This window comes from Seriola dumerili, unplaced genomic scaffold (assembly GCF_002260705.1).
Source record: "Seriola dumerili isolate Sdu_G_001 unplaced genomic scaffold, Sdu_1.0 BDQW01000478.1, whole genome shotgun sequence".
Lineage (NCBI taxonomy): Eukaryota > Metazoa > Chordata > Actinopteri > Carangiformes > Carangidae > Seriola > Seriola dumerili.
The window spans coordinates 2,503,972-2,522,155 of NW_019174733.1; the positions used below are offsets into that span (position 1 = coordinate 2,503,972).

An 18,184-nucleotide genomic window follows, 5' to 3' on the forward strand; every position below is an offset into this window, starting at 1 on the left:
AACTTGAGAAAGAAGGAGGCTCTCTGAGCCCTCCCTTGTAATATTATCAGGGGTGTAATTTACGACCCAAGAGTTTCAAAAAGATGTAGCTCACCATTCAAGTTACTGAGGCAGATATATTTATGAAAAGCTGTGTTTTAGATTAATGAACCAGCAACAAGGGGGTTTGGGGGTGGGGGTCTTTTGACTTTTAAATTAAATTCCTAGAAGATCCATTTTTCAGATGGAGTTTAGCCCAAGTGAGACAGATAATTATAGGTCCTTGTGATCACAACACACAAATGCATCAAACCCTGACTGCTGCAAACATCATTAATAGTAGCATAAAAATGCAGGAGTGGTTGTTGTAATTATTATGCAAAGGCTTCCATCACACCTCCATCTGGGCTGCTCCTTCACTATCTAAGAGTCTGAGTGACTTTGCAAAATGTATAAACCTGCTTTATGAAAGGATAAAATACAAGATGTTATGGGCAGTGATTAAAAAAGACCATTAAAATGCCACCACAGCTGGTAGATGGTGAGGCATAGGTGAGGCATGTCAAGTGCCTATTAAGTCTCTACATCTATATATATATATATATATATATATATATATATGTATGTATGTTTGTGTGTGTTATCTGTGTGTGTGTGTGTGTCTGTGTGTGTATATATATAGGCAAAGTGTTAATTACACATGAAATGCGTTGAATATAAGGAGGGTAAAGTAAGAGATACAGTGATGAAACAAGAACCACTGAATACTGAAGAACTCAGCACTAACCCTAACTACTTCTGATGGTGCTATAACTTTGAATGGCTGGAAGTTTTATGTACTCTTGACGACTGAGCCATTGCCTTGTTCTCTTTAACTGAAAGTTGTATTGACTCTAGTTGCTATGAAATGAGCTACCTCAAACTACAAATTAATAACTTGTAACCTATTTGTAAAGGTGCAATAACTGCCATTTGAAGTACAAACATAAAAGTACAAACTAGCAAAAACAGTAACATTCAAATTGGCAAATGAGTGTAATGACATTCTTCTCTCAGTATGTCTGCAAGGCATGGATTGCCTTTCTACAGCACATCAGAATCAATCATGTTTATCCAAACATAGGTAGCAGAGGCTCTGGGTTTCCTACAATAGGTGGTACTGGCTCTATTACAGACAGTGGTATGTGTTTTTAAAAACTGTCAGATGGAAAACATTTGCCCTCCTCTGACATTGTCCTGATTGCTGCAGATTGGCTCATATTTCCTGCTCATGTTGTTTCCTGCAAAGTTGTTTGAGATAAACAGTGAAGGTGTTGTCTGTATTTATGGTGGTCAGAAGGCAGTTATTATGTTACCCGTAGTGTTTATCTCTACCCCACAGCCAATTCATTACGCCTGTAGATACACAGTACACCATTTGATACAAGAGTTATACAAAATAATTTTCGTATGATACAATACACTCTCGTGGGTGCATGTGGCTCTAAATAAAACAGCACATGGCTTAAGTAACCGGGTGGAGGTGAAACCAGTTTGAAGTAGCAGTAGCTGCTAACATTAGTAGTTTATTTGCGGTGTGGTAACTTTATCGTCAGCACACGTCTTCGTCTTAAATGAGTAACAAGGTTGCAAATGCAATGTAAAGATTTCAGGCATTGTTGTACATGTAGGTCCCGACATGTCTTACACTGTGTGAATGCTGTGGATGGCTAGATGCAGGAATGTGGCAGGAGCAGGTTTACAAACCAAAGGGAGTTATGTCAAGCAACGGCATTTGAAAGTTGTATAAACATTACCCAATCCCATGCATAAACCGTAATGGTTTCCACAATGGTTAATCTGTTAATATTTGTAATATGCATGCAGCTTACTAATTACTTTCACTGAAACTTTTGAAATAGCAGTTTTGTAGTGGTGGATTTTAACTTCAACTGAGACTTTTCCAGCACGGTGCACTTTTATTTAAGCATGAGTTTTAATTCCTTTTTTAACCACTGATCTTAATCAAAATACCTCGCCACTGCCCGTCCTGGATTTTTCTTCTCTTTTAGTGAACCACCAGTTATTTCATAAATCCACTAATTTGGCCACTTAGGAGTAAAGCAATCCTTAGATTTAACTTGCTTTGGGAGGGTTCTCCCACAGGGCTGCTGTGGCAGAGTTTAATCACTCACTGATTAAAAGCTGTGGAATATAAACCAAGTTTTGATGCCCTCAAGGATGATAATTATAAATTTCAGAGATTTGCCTACATAAGATGTGGGATAGTCTATGGAAATCAGTAAGGCAGTTTTCCCAAAGTCTTCACAGGCTGTTGTTGAATGGTCAGTGTAGGTATGAATTTTAAAAATCATGTTTCATGTCAGTTTTTTTCCTAAAAGTTTCACCAAACAAAGAAAAAGGTTTACTCAAATAAGTATATAAAGCTTCAGGGAGACTTTATTCAACAAAACTGAGCTTTTTCTTTTCTTTTCATCACAGCTGATTTTTTTTTGAAGTAATGACCTTTCTCATCCTGTGCCTTTACTTTTCTGTATTCGTTTCAACAACAAAGTCAAATCAAGAGGTGGCAAAAACACCTTTTGAAAAATCTTTTAATTAAAGGTTGGTTTCTTTTTCAATGTGGTTTATTAACTATTAATACTGTACTGTAAAAATAAAACTGTGACAGTGACTGTCCTTGTACAACTGGGTCATTTGTTAAATGGTGACTGCTCTGCCTTCACAGGTACAGTTCTGGTGGAAAACATGCAGATAAATGGCCGAGCCCAGGACCCAGGCAGAACCATCTCGCTGACGTTGCTGGACAACTATGACTACTGGGTGATACTGGAACCAGCACGACAGAGGCTCTACCTCAACAGCACCGGGCGCGTTCTGGACAGAGACGTGAGTGCACTTGTGCTCTGTAGTGACAGATCAAGAAGTCACACTTATGCCCTGGTGTTTAAAGTAAATATTTTTTTCCATCGTATATATGTGTAGCTTCTCGTGTATGAATTTCAGTGAAGTTTGTTCTGTCATGTGGTCACTGGTCAAGTGTTGTATACATACACAGTGTCTGTTTATATGGTAATCATAGCTAAATTAGTTCTTTCACATTCATTTTTATCCGGGCCATTTAAATTTAGTGATTAGTCATCATTATTGTAATTTCTGTGACCAGTGGGAGGCCATTCAAATAATGAGGTTTTATGAGTCATAAAACCTATTCAAATGTTTTAATTGGCAATTTATGGTGTCATTGTTAGGTTTTTTTTTTTTTCACAGTAGCAGTAACAAAATTTTCAAAAGTTTTAACACTTACTGTGCTCATGCTATGAAGAGAAAAATAGCCAGCTAGTCACCACTATTATTTTAGCTTCAGAACATTTTATTTGTGCTTTATTGCACTTACTATAAAGAAATATAATGTTTTCAGTTGATTCTTTTTTTTTGTGTCAGGTGTGTCAGAATATATATACATACAAACATATTAGTATACCAGAATTATTGCAGTATGAGTGGCTCATTTCAGTGAGTATGTCTGTATGCACATACACAGTAACCTGTTTATGATTATATTTGGGATATGGTGTTTACATGGAACATGAGAAACCCAGTTCTTCATCTCTCTGTATGCATAATCATATAACATTATCCAGGTATGAATACGTAGTTTCTGGCATTCTGAACACTTTATTGACTACTACATAACATGTTGATGAAGCAACTGCACACATGGCAGAGAATGATTAGAAAACTGCCACAGAATCCTGGTTTCTGTCGAAGTCCTGCAGTTAGCACATGTGGGTTTCTCAAAACCAGGATAAGGACTTTCTGAATCCAAGGCATAGTGTTTACATGTGCAGCACATATAACCTGCATACTCCAGAATCCTGATCACAACCAGGATGCATGTGTGGATGCACACAGTAACACACAGTAAACAGATGAGAGAAGGGATAAATCAAACTTGGCATGTGAAATGACATATTGCAATTTGATAGCCTCCATAATAGCAATCATATCAAAATTATAAATGCAGTAACGCAGCCTACCTTGATTCTTACTAGAGTTTAATCTTATAATAACAAGTTCATCTATGTCATTACCCTGTTTCTCCTAACAAATTTGAATATGTGATGTTTTTCCCTGTTTAGCTTCAAAGAAAAGACACTTGATGAGGTCATTTGTGGTAATTTGTGTCAGTATGGCATGATAATTCACCTCTAATGCAGAATATAGTAAGTGAATAAATAAATACAGGCATTCGTGTCTGCGTCAGTATGTGATATGTTCAGTTCAGATCCCCAAAGTATCCAGTAAACCTGCAGTGAATACAGATCAGGCTAAATGGTACAGTATAAGATGTGAGCTGTGAGGTGCAGAGGGGTTAGCACTGGGTTTCAAGTGTTCTGACTGCAGTGGGAAAGAAGCTGTTTTTGAAGTGGGTGGTTAGATCTTATGGTCTAAAGGGAGGGAGCTGGACGAGAAGCTACTAATTGGAGTAGCGCAGAAATGTGGCCAATTAACAGAAGGAATGACAACAGTGGAGGAGCATTTGAGAGTCCAACCTTTGCAAGTGAGAGGGAGAGAGGGTGAGAGAGCCAGGCGGCATTACACTATCAGGAAAGATCATCCGTTTCTAAATTCAGATTATGTCAGACAAGTAGTGGTGGCATCGGGACAAACTACTGCTGTCCAATAAACATTTGAACAGAACATGGCACAAGACTCACAGCTCTTTGTTTGATCAAACATTTTAATAATTTATTACATACAATATTCAAAAAGCTAAATCAGGCTGCACAGGGCAGCTTAAAATAATAAAAGCAAAGATTTGTTTACACCAGTAATGTGCAAGCATCATAATTGAGAGGAAGATTGAGTAGCAATTTTGGTCTTGCTGTTTTACAGATTCAGCCTGGATAAATTCAATGTCAGGGTATTGTTCACCAAGAAACAAGTTAATTAAAGTTAATTGTTAATGATTACAACCCTGGTGGATGCTGGTAAACAAACATTTATGCCAAAACCTCTTTTTGCTTTGAGCATGATTTGTATGTATTGTTTGTTTGATTTGGCTTGTTTACTGAAAGTATTTGAGACAATGAAGGTTAATGGGACTCTCGTTTTATCCTCTCTGATGAAGTATACATTTCTTCTTTAAAAAATGTAAGATACTGTTGAACAAAAGATATGTTTTGTATTATAACTTTATTATAACCCCAGTCAGCTGGGGGAAAAAGGGAATTAGAAAATAACTTCCATTGTAATACTTCAATGACATGCTTTTCTTTTCTCACTCTCAGCCTCCCAACTACATCACCACCATTGTGGTTCAGGTCCAGTGCACCAATGAGCTGGTTGGCACTGTCATTTTGCACGAGGTGCGGATAGTTGTGAGGGACAGGAATGACAACACTCCTCGCTTCCAGCAGCCACGCTACTATGTCGCAGTAAACGAGGTAAGGGAGTGACTCAAAACAATATTTGCAGAATTTTAATGTTGTTGTAGTAGGCTATCTTTCTTTCATCCTCGGGTCACATCCACAAGGGAGGGCCACGCGCAGAATCTTTTTTGATACGACCAGTGGGCTCACCAAAGTCTGAGATTTTCAAATCCCACACAGAGTTGTTGTGCATCTGAGCCAAATTGACTGTCAAAATGTTCCTGAAGAATCAAATTAAGTCGTCAACTCAGTTTTAACTTTTTTTTCCCCTTACACTGAAATTGCCTAGAAATACATTTTTATTGCACTAAGTGCTACTTCCCTGTAAGTTATGAAGGTCAAAATATTTATATTTATAATATTTGTTGTTTTTTTCCTTAAATTTGTACATTTGTACATTTGACACATATGTATTCATTCAAGCTGGCAGGTCTGGAGAGCATGCAGCCTGCTCTGCATTCAGTTATATACATCTAGACACCAAACCTGCATCACCTGCAATCATTCCTGACAATTCATCAAATCCTCCGACTTTATACTCAAGTGTTTTGAGATTAGAAGATAATTCCCTGCTGAGTTCTTGGCAGCTACGACTGTCGTCTCCGTTGTTCACACTCTGTACATTGCGTGTTCGAAATTCCTGTCACAGTGTGTTATCATAGCTATATGCAGCTGCCCCAACAGTATAGTGAGTCATTCTACATTGCTGTCAACCTCTCCCCTAAACAAGCACTCCTGCCCACTGCCTGGTCCTGTGGACTTTGCTGAGGGCTCTGGGGAACAGCAGTGGTTCTCATACTTACTTTTTGTTATTCTGTCAGCAGTGCGCGTGAGCCTACCAACTGCTGCTGACTACAACATTTTCCCTTTTTGATTTTTTTTCCTTTTTTTTTTTTATACTAATGGGGTGGAGTGGCAAGAGTAAGAGTTATATGCATGGGCTCTCTGCTGTAAGTAGATGTTGTACTCACAGGGGCTGTTTGAGCTGTTGACTTTTTCCCACTCTCATTTTTCTTCCAGCTCACACCAGTTGGAACAACCATTTTCACTGGCTTCTCAGGAAATAATGGCGCTACAGACATTGACGACGGACCCAATGGACATATAGAATACAGCATCCTTTACAACCACAATGACCCGGTATATGGACAAATCACCCTCTGCACCACCGTAAATTTCTTCAACAGTCATGACTTACTGCTGATGTCCACCTCTCTTTCAGACTTATCACATCAACCTCTGTCTCTTTCAGGATTCTAACAGAACTGTGAGTGTCGCAAACACTCTTTCAGGACACATCATTCTGGCAGAGAGGCTAAACTATGAGGAGAGAACTCGCTACCTGGTTTTGGTCCAAGCCAATGTAAGTGAGCTTTGTACAGTTCTTTTGCACCTTTTTTTCAGGTTTCTACTTCAGCATTGACCTTGAGGTTAAAGAACTCTTAATGCCAATAAACACTTATCTCACAATGTGCTTTGTATTGAGTACCAGCAGCTGTGTTCACAAACTTTCTTTTTTTTTTTAATTTATTTTTTCAGGCTTTTTGTGCCTTTATTGATAGTGCAGTAGAGAGACAGGAAATGGGGAAGCAGAGAGAGGGGGAATGACATGCAGCTAAGGGCCATCCGATGCGGGACTCGAACCGGGGCCAACTGCAGTGAGGACTGTAGCCTCTACGCATGTTCAAAAACTTTCATTTGTTTATCATCCTCTTCATTTTAAGTTTTACCAGTTATGAGAGAGATGTTGTTCCTTTTGACATATTAGCAAAACGTAATTTGAGATGTCTCAATTGGCAGTTAGTTGAAAGACATCTCACAAGCAAGTTGTTTAACTCCTATTTAACTAACACTTATTCAGAATTAGAATTATCCTCCCAGAATTAGGGGGTTGAATCCTCCAAGGTTTCATTACAACTTAATGTTTTCTTTCCATAAAAATTGATTGAAGCTGTCTTTGAGATGTTCTAAGATAACTGTTTGTGGTCTGTATATACCAGAGCAGATTTGTATAACCATGTTGATTTAATTATGGGTTTTACTTGAGGGAGGGCATTTTCCTTCATGCCCTCATGGGGCAACATGGCCAAGAAAATATTGTAAAAGAAGTAATCCTTTAATGATACCATTAAAGCAGTATGAATTCAAATGAAGGCGTTTCTAAGCTTTTTCTGTGGTTCTTACCCATAGGCATGAGGCAGCAAATGTTTGTTGACCAAGAGCCACCGCAAAGCCACTGGCCAAGAATTTGACTTCATTTAGAGACTGAGGCTGGGATCTAAGAGTTTCCCATTCCTACAGTGTCCTGATGTTGCTGGATGTTTCAAAGTCTTGTGTTGTTTGAGAGCTGAGGGTCTCAATTTACACAAAAAACAGACAACAATTATCATGATATTATAATCATTTCCTGATCAGTGATTACTTAATCACTTACCTGAACAAGAAGTGATCAGATATTACACGCTATAATATTAAATGGGAGAGTTAAAGTGCTGCAGGACAGATGATAATTTTGCAGTCAACTCATATCCTATTGTTTCCCTTTTCTGCATGAGGGAGCAAAAGACTCAGCCCTTTAGCCTGGCAAGAGGTCCTCCAGGAAGACTTCATTTTCTCTTGGAAGAGGACATGAGAGTAGAGAAAGAAGAAGACATGATATTTACTAGAACTCTGCGCTGCTTGTGTCAAGAATTCAATTACACTGAAAACACAAATCTTTGAAGTGCTGTACTGCTCACTTCTCAGGCTACCACTCTGGTAAACAACATCTTTTAGGATAACTGCTGAAAAGATATGTTTTATTACCAAGAATTATTTCCATAAGAAGAAAAGGTTTAGTAGAATGTAGAGAGTAGTACTGTTCCAACTGGTGGTCTGATGTTCGACATATCACATCTCTTTCATTCAGACACAAAAACAAGTGGGAGCCTTTTGACCTGAGTACTAATTGATAAACTGTCTGTCAAGAATGAAATTTGGCAGCTAAGTTCACTGAGCATCATGCATTTAAAAACCCTATCATGCATTTAAAAACCCTAACAAGAGATTTGTTTGGATGATTTATATCAAAACACTAAAATCTATTTTTAAATTGTGTAAGTTTTTCCTTATTGCATTAAGATTTTAAAATTGATTTATATTTAGCAGTGATTATGGTCTGTTGTGATAACACTATGTTCAAATTTTCTATAGCTGACCCTGTATTGATGCACTGTATCAATATGCACTGCAGAAACTATTTCAGTAATAATCTACTTAGCATAGAAAATATGTTCCAGTACCCTCTCGTGCAGCCAAACCAATGATGAATAAACACTGAATCAATGCACGACTGTGAGCTGCCATAACAATGACCAGTGCATGTGCTGAAGAACAGCTGCAGAGATCTTTTATGGTTTTAACATGTTATATTGATTTTAGCTCGAGTGGTGTTTGGCCTCAGTGCACATAGCAACAAACCTTTTGGGAGTTCAAAGATTGAAAGCATGTGTTCATCTTCCAGGACCGTGCTCCATACCCCCCCAACAGACGATCGGCTACCACGACTCTGACTGTGGATGTTCTGGACGGAGACGACCTGGGCCCCATGTTCCTCCCTTGTGTTTTGGTGAACAACACCCGTGACTGCAACCCCCTCACCTACCGCGTTGCTATCCCTGAATTCACTGAACCGGTAAGAACCAGGCAGACAGGCAAGTGCAAACACAAGGTCATTTTAACAGAATTCCTCCTGTTAATAGTATGTGCATATTTGTATTTTTATACATGCAGGTTGTGTTCATCCAGTGAATGCATGTACATTATGCACATATCATTCAGATTTGTGCTACATTGGTACATTCCTGTTATAATGGTAAACTATGCCAATCCTTTCTAAATAGCCTAATTGTCTGCTTACACCTTGTTTTTGCTTGCGTACCTGGAAGTAGAGTAAGCGTTGCTGTTTTGTCTCAGCATGGCGATTCCAGGGGCATTTTCCGGTCTGTTGGACTGGCAATTAGAGCTGAGGGCTGAGTTGACCTGGGATGACAGCTACACACCACTGGAATTCATAGAAGCAAGAAAAAGAGAGAGGGAGATTGTGCAGTTGAGAATAAAAGATAAAGAGTCTGAGATGGCGAGAACAAGTGATGCACTGACAGAAACTCTAATAATCTATTCACAGTTAATCTATTTCTTTAAAAGTCTATACGAGATATACTGTGTATTTCTGTGCATGAAAAGATCAAGATTAGAATGAACTGAGGTGAACTGGGCTGAATTACAAATTTTGACTAGACTAGAATAGTAAACACCTCAGTGTCCATTTAGTAGCTGTTGCACAGCTTTTGATCATTTCACTTGATCTTCATCAGCAGATGTAGTGCGGCCAGTTGCCATGGGACTGTAGATGTAAACTTCCCATGATTCAGAGCACCATTATGACTTCTTCATGTTGACTCATCTTGAAAACAGCAGTCTCAACTCAACGTGTACTTGGTTGGTGGTTCTGCAGTCAAGACTGCTGATGAGGGCTAGGGTTAGTCCAGTCTAAACTAGACTGGATTGGATTAACCTGTGTTGAAGTGGATTGAATTTGATTGGATTTTTGATTGGTTTGCACTGGAGTCAGCGCAGTTCACATCTGTGTTTGCATGTTTTCCCCGTCGTCACTTGGGTCTCATGAGTGCTCCAGTTCCCTCCTGCAGTACATCGACTCAGTACAAGAGGTGTAAATAAGAAACTCTAAATTGCCCAAAAGTATGAACGTGCTTGACTGCATTTTAGCTTTTGGAAGACTAAAAATTTTATATTTTGTGGAGTTACTAGTATAATTATTTTCATGCTCTCAATTTAAGGAGGCGAATGTGTTGAATTTGAAAGAATTACTGTGTTGTCAGAGCATTTGAGTTTTTCTGCTGATACATACCGAGATAGTTTTGTTATTTGTTAAAGGTTTGCAAACCAACTTATAGTTTCATTACCGGCACCAACTTCAGCCTGATAAAATTATGGGATACGCCCAGCTGAGAATACTGCTTTGAAGTAGTATTGGAAAAAGACTGCATTAAGTATGGGTTAAGTGCACTGGGGTATTTGAACATGGGAGTAGAACTGAATTTAATTAAACTACACACAGAGACTAAATAACACAATAGCCTCCTATAAAGACACACGGGGAGCTATATAGATTGGTTGAGAAAATCAAAAATTATAGACAGAGACCTATAGAGAAAGAGGGAGTAACAAAAAATGTATATCGATGGGGGGGTGGGGGGGGTTGTCCAGACTTTCTATTCAGAATTTGCCCATGTGATGTATAATTTATGACTGATAAGTATTCAGGACTTGGCAGCAGCGGCTAAAAAACCAATCCTTTTTCATCAGTGTGAGGAAATGTTGGCCACTTTCTCTGTCTTGCTGCTTTTTCCCTGATGTTACAGTGAAGTTACATTTACCCTTTACTGTATCTATACATGATTACATTACTCTCAACAGAATGTCTGCTTATTATACTTTTTAGTTTTTCCAAAATACTGCTACTGTTTAAGCATAAGTGAGTCTATTTCATAACATTTACCTCCTATTCTGTTCCTTTTACTTTCCTTAAACAGTGCACAATATCATTTCATAAGTGTTTTTTTTAGGACTGGCCTACATTAGCTTTCCAATTTTCAGTCAGTTTTTGTTGGTCTCTGATTTTTCTCCATTCTGCAGTGTAACCATTATGCTAACATCTGTCCACAGGGAGATTTGTCTTCTCATAATTGATGAGTGTATTGTAATTAATCACAATGGCGAGACAGGCATTATTAAGTTGATCTGTATTTATTTTTTTACCCTGGGGGGATATAATGTGGGCTCTGGAGTCCCCTGGATAATGACTGCTGGAGGAGGGTATTATAGCTAATCATCATTGTGCAGAGCTAGGGGGATTTGATTTAGCGCACCTCCAGACATTGTAAAAGCGAGAGGGCTGGTTGGGGAGGGGTGTAAGGATTACGCCAGAGCTGAGGGATATAAATATACCCCCTCAGGGAGGGATTCTTCCTGCCAGAGAGCTGTTAGCCATGTGCCTGTCTGTGCTAAGGAAGTTCGGCACAGGCCTCTTAGCATACTCACACATACTGTATCAACCATACGGAGGCAGTTTGCATGAGGAGAAGTATCTTTAACTGTGATGTGCTAGACATATTCCCACTTAGCCATATGTCGGCGCAAAAGTGTAAAGGAAGAGCTGGCTGGGTAATTAGCGCTGATGATGCCTGAGTATGCATGAGCAAGTAAAGTAGCCTACAGTCACACAAACAAATCGTCCTTGATCAATCTCATAGCTCTGGTATATTAATTTGATACCCTAATGAATGGCCAGTGGGCTGTGGACTATGATTGCTAAGGCACTGGCCTACATCAGGAATTTTTGGCAATTGAAGGGATATCCGAAATGTATTTGTAGTTTTAGAAGTCCGCGTATTTAATGCTTGGCAGCCTTTTTTGAATATACCCCAATGGGTAAGATAGTACCTCTACTGAATGTAGTTAGCTGGGGAGGCAGTGAGAGAGATGACGGCTATACAGAACCACAGTGGGCCTGCTTCACTTGGCTGATCACCACACACAGTGCTAATGATCTTGCCCCCCCCCCCCTCTCCCTATTATTATTGTTATTTTGAATAAAAGTCATAAACATACCCACAGTAGTTGTCAGAGTTGATTTGAAAAACCTAACCCCACAGCCTACATGATCTATTCATAGAATAATTGTGTTCACTGACTGTCAACGGCCCTTGCAGCGCAGCAACCAGCCCGGCCCACCGGGAATCTTCCCGTGCCACTCTGTGCCTTGTGCACACGCACGCACGCACACTCACACACACACAGGTCCATATGTTTTAGGCCACTTCTAATGGCAGGTGGTACTCACAAGACTCAATATTTCATAATTCTGTCTCTCTAACATCCCCTGCAGTCAAGGCCTCACAGCTCGGAGGAACGTCAATTGGATGTGCCCTCACTCCTTTAATTAGCTGTCAATTAGTGCAAATGAATCAACTCTTCGCCTAATTAAACAAAATCACAAGGCAGGACACATACATAGACCATTGTGTAAGCAGCATGAGAAAAACATAGCTAACAAACTCATTTTGGATCACAAGTGCTACTTAATGATCACATTGACATATACTGTGTTCAGGGACCTGTGTGTGTGTGTGTTTGTGTGTGTGTATGTGTGTGTGTGCGCGCATCCGTATGGAGTACAGGGGAAGCTGAAGTCGCACACTTTGTCGTGATGCTAAATTATTTTGCTGAATCATATGTTGATATTCTATGCACAAGGATAACTTTTATGTGCAAAACAAGTACAAGCAGGACATAAGTCCCCTCACCCATTTCCTAGTTTTAGCCCACTGTCACATTACCAGAAACATTTATGCTTACAAACACTGTACAAACACACTGTGACGTGACATAAGCACTTAACTTAAAATGATTCTAATTGTCTAATATCTCTAAGATTCATGTTTGATTCAGATCTGTGGATTTACCACAGAGCAGCTTCTTCTTTATTGGGAACACTTCATTTCGTCAAGTAAACACGTGTCATGTTAGTTACTTTACAGTTGAAGACTTTGCATACAAAACATATGAAGAGTCACTTTTTTCATATAAAAATGCCAAACCTTTCATGGTTACAGCTCAAATGTAGGGATTTGCTTTGCTGCCTTTCCTTTGAAATTAAAATTAGTAATTTTAATTATTTTTTAATCATTTTCAAGTTGAGACTAGTGGTTGGACAAAACAAACATCAAAGTGTCACTTTGGGCTCTGGGTAATTGGGATGGATGTTTCTCACTAGTTGATGAAATTTTGCAAACCAAACAATCAGTCAATCAAGAAAATAATCAGGAGTTGAATTCATAATGAAAATAGTCCTTTGTTGCAGTCGTATGTGGTGACAAATTGGCTCCATCTTAATCAAATACAGCATTAAAATGATCTTTACACTTCATGCATGATGAAATGATTTAATGTATAATAGTATAACACTCACATTTTCTGCATTAAATACTTTTGTAAAATTCTTTAAATACAAATTACCCTTATTATACATACTTTTATTTAAGCATCATTTTCAATGCATGACTTTTACTTGTAATGGGTATTTTTACAGTGTGGTATTACTACTTTTACTTAAGTGAAGGATCTAAATGCCTCTTCCACCACTGGCATTCATAGACCTGGACTTTTGTGAGCTATTCCAGCCAACTGGTTCAACAGATAAGACATAATCTTATGATTAAGTTTAGTTGGCCTTTTATTTACATACTTCACAGAAAAAGGAGGTAGATAAGATTTCCTGTTGTACATCATAACTCACTCTGCTGCTTTGCAGAATTACTGCTGCTGCTAGATGCACAACTATTTGAAGCGTTTGTATTTTTCTGTATTTTTCCTTCTTGTCTTTGAGCTTTTCAGCCACACTTTTTTTTAAAACTGTTATTCATGTAAAACGAGTCAGCAACAGCCCACTGCTGGCTGCCTCAGTGTTTCAACAGTGATAAAGATACCAACATAAGGGAGATGACGGCCACAGAGAACGAATAAAAATCCCATATGTATTCCAAAATTGTCAGAGTTTATTTAAAAAAAACCTAACCTACTACTACTATCTATTTGTAGAATTATTGTGTTTACTGACCTGTCACTGGCCCTTGCAGCCCAACAACCAGCCTTGCCACCGTGACTGGCAGATGATATCCTTCTCAAGATGAATTTTCAGTTTCATAAGAAACTGTCATTCTTGTTTCTGCATAATGATGCTCTCAAAGAGACAATATCTGCACAACTATACGCTACAGCTACACAGTCAACAGAAGAGAAAAAGGATTCGCATCTGCTTGTCTTGCTGTGTTGTTGACTGACTCCCCCACCTCCTGTTGCAGAGCAAACTGAATCCACTGAATGTGACTCCTCCGATCCGGGCAGTGGACATGGACAGAAACATACAGCCCCCGTCAGACAGACCTGGCATTCTTTACTACATCCTGGTTGGTAGGTTCTTCACGTTATCTCCACTGATTTTGCACATTTAATGTAATTTGGATCAGTTGGTATGTGATATTTTGACTGTGACTATTCTTATTCCTTACTGCAGGTCATCCAGTCACATATCCGGAGTATTTCTCCCTGAACAGAACCACTGCAGAGCTGCGCGTTCTTCAGCCTATCAGCAGGGACTTGTATCAAAGGTTCACACTCATCATCAAGGTAAACCAAAAAAAATCAGTTTGACTCACTTGCACCTTAATTGTTGAATCAGCGCTTGTTTTATAGTCGTCTATATTGATGGCAAGATTTCCTGTGTGACATTTAATTGAACCTAGAGCCACTACAAAAAGCCATTCAGTGCAGTATAATGCAAGGTCATAAGTCAGCCGAACAAAATAAGAGACTGCTGTAAAGAATTACAGCGAACTAAAATGAAAATCTGTCAGTGTTGTTAACTCACAGATGTGCATAGTCCTGCAAGACTGATGAAACAAAACATGCATAAATTACATCTCCTGAATGAGATGGAGACTGATTATCTTTACCAGAGTTCAGCCCAAGGTAGAATATTGATTGCTCTTCTGCCCCCACATTAAGCAAACAAGGCTGTTTCATTAAACACCTCAATTCAGTCCTCATATTTTTAATGTGCTTGTGCCACATCAAGTTTAACTCATATCTGGATAACTTTAGCATGCACCCTTACCTGCTTCACGTAGATAACCTCAGTCCTGAAGACCATTAACCTTATCTGTAGCTGCTTTGGAGATGGGGGTGAAAAAGATATTATGATTTATGGACTTAGCAGGAGGATAGGCTGCTGCGCTGTCATGAATCCTAATTTAGGGCAGAGTCAGGTATTGCCTCGGTGCTGCTGGTGCAGAGCAGCAGTGCAGATGAACTTTCCATCCACCCGTCACTAACCTCTAGACACCTCTGAGCGCTGTGTAACCTGCTGTTTACCAGGATAGCTGGGGAGCAAAGAGATGAGAGGAAGAGCTGATTTCCACAACAGGAAGGGGAGATTGATCATATGAGAGGCATCTTGCATGTCTTGGAGAGGATTGTGCATAGCTAGAGGAAGGGAGACAGTTCAAAGGGGGAGCAGGAAAAGACCAAGATAGATAGTGAGATGTGTGTGGAGGATGGCAGGAGCCTTATCTACCTGATTCATAGAGAGGCGGAGGAGCCATTGCTCTGGGACTCAGAGGAAGAGGAAAGTGAGAATTAGACTTTGGTACCTTGAGAGTGCTCGGATGCAGCGCAGTATGTGGTCTACATAGCTAATGCTTTAGGAGATATGAAGCTAATCTCTACCATATTTTAGAAAACACATCTGTTGTTCTTCAAAAGCCATCACTGATCCTGATGGAGCCATAACCACAGAGATGACTAGGATGAAATGAAGACAAGTGACAAAGGCAGATGGAAGTGGAGAGAGTCTGGTTAAATAGAAAAAAGAGGGCGAAGAGATGCAGTATGACACTTTAAGGATGATGGAGTCACAACAGGAGAATCAAGACTGAGTGATAAACAGTGACTTTTGGTAGCAGTGAATCTCCTGCAGGCCTGTGTGTTGTGGCAGTGGAGCGCAGGTCATTTAGCACTGCCTCCCAGAAATAGGGAGACCGCTATAGAGCTAAATCACCAGGGAACACTGTAATCCTACCCCCCGTCTTTTCTCTCTCAGACAAATATTTTTGTGTGAATGTCGAGAAAAAGAGAGAACATGGAGGCACACACTTTGTCCGTCAATGACAGCACTTTTCCCTCGGGTGTTTAAGTAAGCAGATTGCATGTGTGGGTCAGTGCAGTGTGGGTGTTCCTTATTATCACACAGATAAAGGAAAACGGTAGAAGATGTTTGGGAAAGATAGTGTGGCATAACATTGTGATGGCAATAAAAATAGGTACCAACCTCGACTGGAGTGAAACGCAGCTGGATGTTCCAAAAGTGCGTAGCAGGGGTCTGCAATTGTAGGGTAAACACACAAGACAATAAACAAGAAATTACAGAGTTTCCTGCCCCCTGCACTTTAATATTCAGCAGTGGAACTATATTCCTCTGTTACAATCGGTATTCTGCAACACAAGCCCAGTGAAATCGAGCTAATGTGCAGAATTAGTTCCAGGTCATGGCTTAAAGTGATGTCACCTCACTCCCCCTCTCCATCTGTATTTTCAAAGCCTTAATGTTTCTGAAGCATCCCTGTGTGGGAGGCAATAGTGACATATATGCTTAGGAGGGGAAAGATTGCAGTGACAGCCTGACCACACCACATCCATCTGGTTTGGTCTCACTGCGCTGTGGTAGTCAGACGTAACTTGGGTGAAAGTATAGCCTTCTTTTTTTTTGTTGGTTTTTTTTTTTCTTTCTTTTTTTTTTTTCATACTGTTCGAATAGCCGAGACAACACACATTTTGATTTGTGGTAATGCACTGTGTTACCTGAGCAGTCTTGTCACCCACCAACTGTGCTGGAAAATGAAGGGGAAGGAATGTTTACGTTCGGTACAGTTTGGTATGTGCTCCACTGTACGTGACACAAATATGAAGAGATTTTGGATGCAGGTGAGTCAATATTTCAGTCATGCATTTTTTCAGAGAGTGTACAGCTCCTGAGATTTATGTGCAAGCTGTGTGCAAGCTGTGTTGTAACATTTATTATGTCCAGTTATACTGCATCTTCTAGTATTTTGTAATATTTTATAGATTAACAGTCTATTGATTCATGTAGTAGGAAGGGGATTTTTGGAGAATATTGCTGGTTTTCCCAAGACTTGACCATTACCTGATTCAACAGTTTTTACTTTACTGTTGATCCCACATTGTTGACTTTTGCAGTCTTGCGAGGTTACAGAGTTTTGTTCCATGGCTTGCTGCTGCATGTCTGTTTTTGGAGAAGGATATTAACATGCAGAAGAGACGAAGAGGTGGCAGCTGGGGTTTTTATCACATAAGTTCCACACAAGCTTTTAGGCAAAATAGAGGCGCTGTACAGGAACACAACGAAATCAGTTCAGTTGAGTTTGCACAATCAACAGTGGAGACGGACCAAACTGGAAGGAAGTGCTAGTGCACTCCCTTACTAGTTAAGTGTTTAATTTTGGCATTGACTGTACTAGTAAAATTTCCGTTGAGCCTCCCTCAGTCATTGGTCAACCATTTGACGGAGTAGCAAAAGCCACTAATTACTGTCCCTCTCCTACAAATGAGGGTATTTGCGTTAAGTGCCCTGGTAATTACTAAGGCCTAATCCTAAGTGGACCCCTGATTGAATTTAGTCAATGTAGCTTTTTTGTAATTGAAATGACACTCAAAGATATTATGCCTTTCTGTCCCTGTGCCTGCGCAGGAGTTGGGGTGCCATAGCTCTGAGTGTGTAGCTCTCATCATACAACTCATTATTATCATGATAAATGTAGAAAGACTGACCATGACTTCCTCTCTCTTGCCCTCTTTTTCAGGCTGAACAGGACAATGGTCACCCCCTCCCAGCCTATGCTGACCTCATTATCGAAATCCTGGATGAGAACAACCAGGCACCGTATTTCCAGTTTGAGACCTATCAGGGCTACGTGAGTGAGTCCTCCCCTGTGGGTACGACTATCTCAGCCAGTGCCAACCTCACTGCCCCCCTGGGAATCATAGCTCTGGACAATGACATTGAAGAGGTAAAGAGAGGAGAGCCATTGTCATCCTATGCTCACTGTTGCCTACACTTCAGGCATATGTGCATA

The 18,184-nt window shown here is 39.8% G+C and overlaps 1 protein-coding gene across 1 annotated transcript in view; it reads left to right on the top strand.

Annotated features, from left to right (window-relative positions):
- Positions 1-18,184, top strand: part of pcdh15 (protocadherin related 15) — a 137,750-nt gene that overhangs the window by 30,430 nt on the left and 89,136 nt on the right. The window contains exons 4-11 of the mRNA XM_022763554.1: positions 2,708-2,868; positions 5,274-5,429; positions 6,435-6,554; positions 6,667-6,777; positions 8,917-9,087; positions 14,339-14,447; positions 14,551-14,663; positions 17,912-18,118. Of these exons, the coding sequence (XP_022619275.1) occupies positions 2,708-2,868; positions 5,274-5,429; positions 6,435-6,554; positions 6,667-6,777; positions 8,917-9,087; positions 14,339-14,447; positions 14,551-14,663; positions 17,912-18,118 (1,148 nt within the window). The remainder of the gene's footprint in view (positions 1-2,707; positions 2,869-5,273; positions 5,430-6,434; positions 6,555-6,666; positions 6,778-8,916; positions 9,088-14,338; positions 14,448-14,550; positions 14,664-17,911; positions 18,119-18,184) is intronic.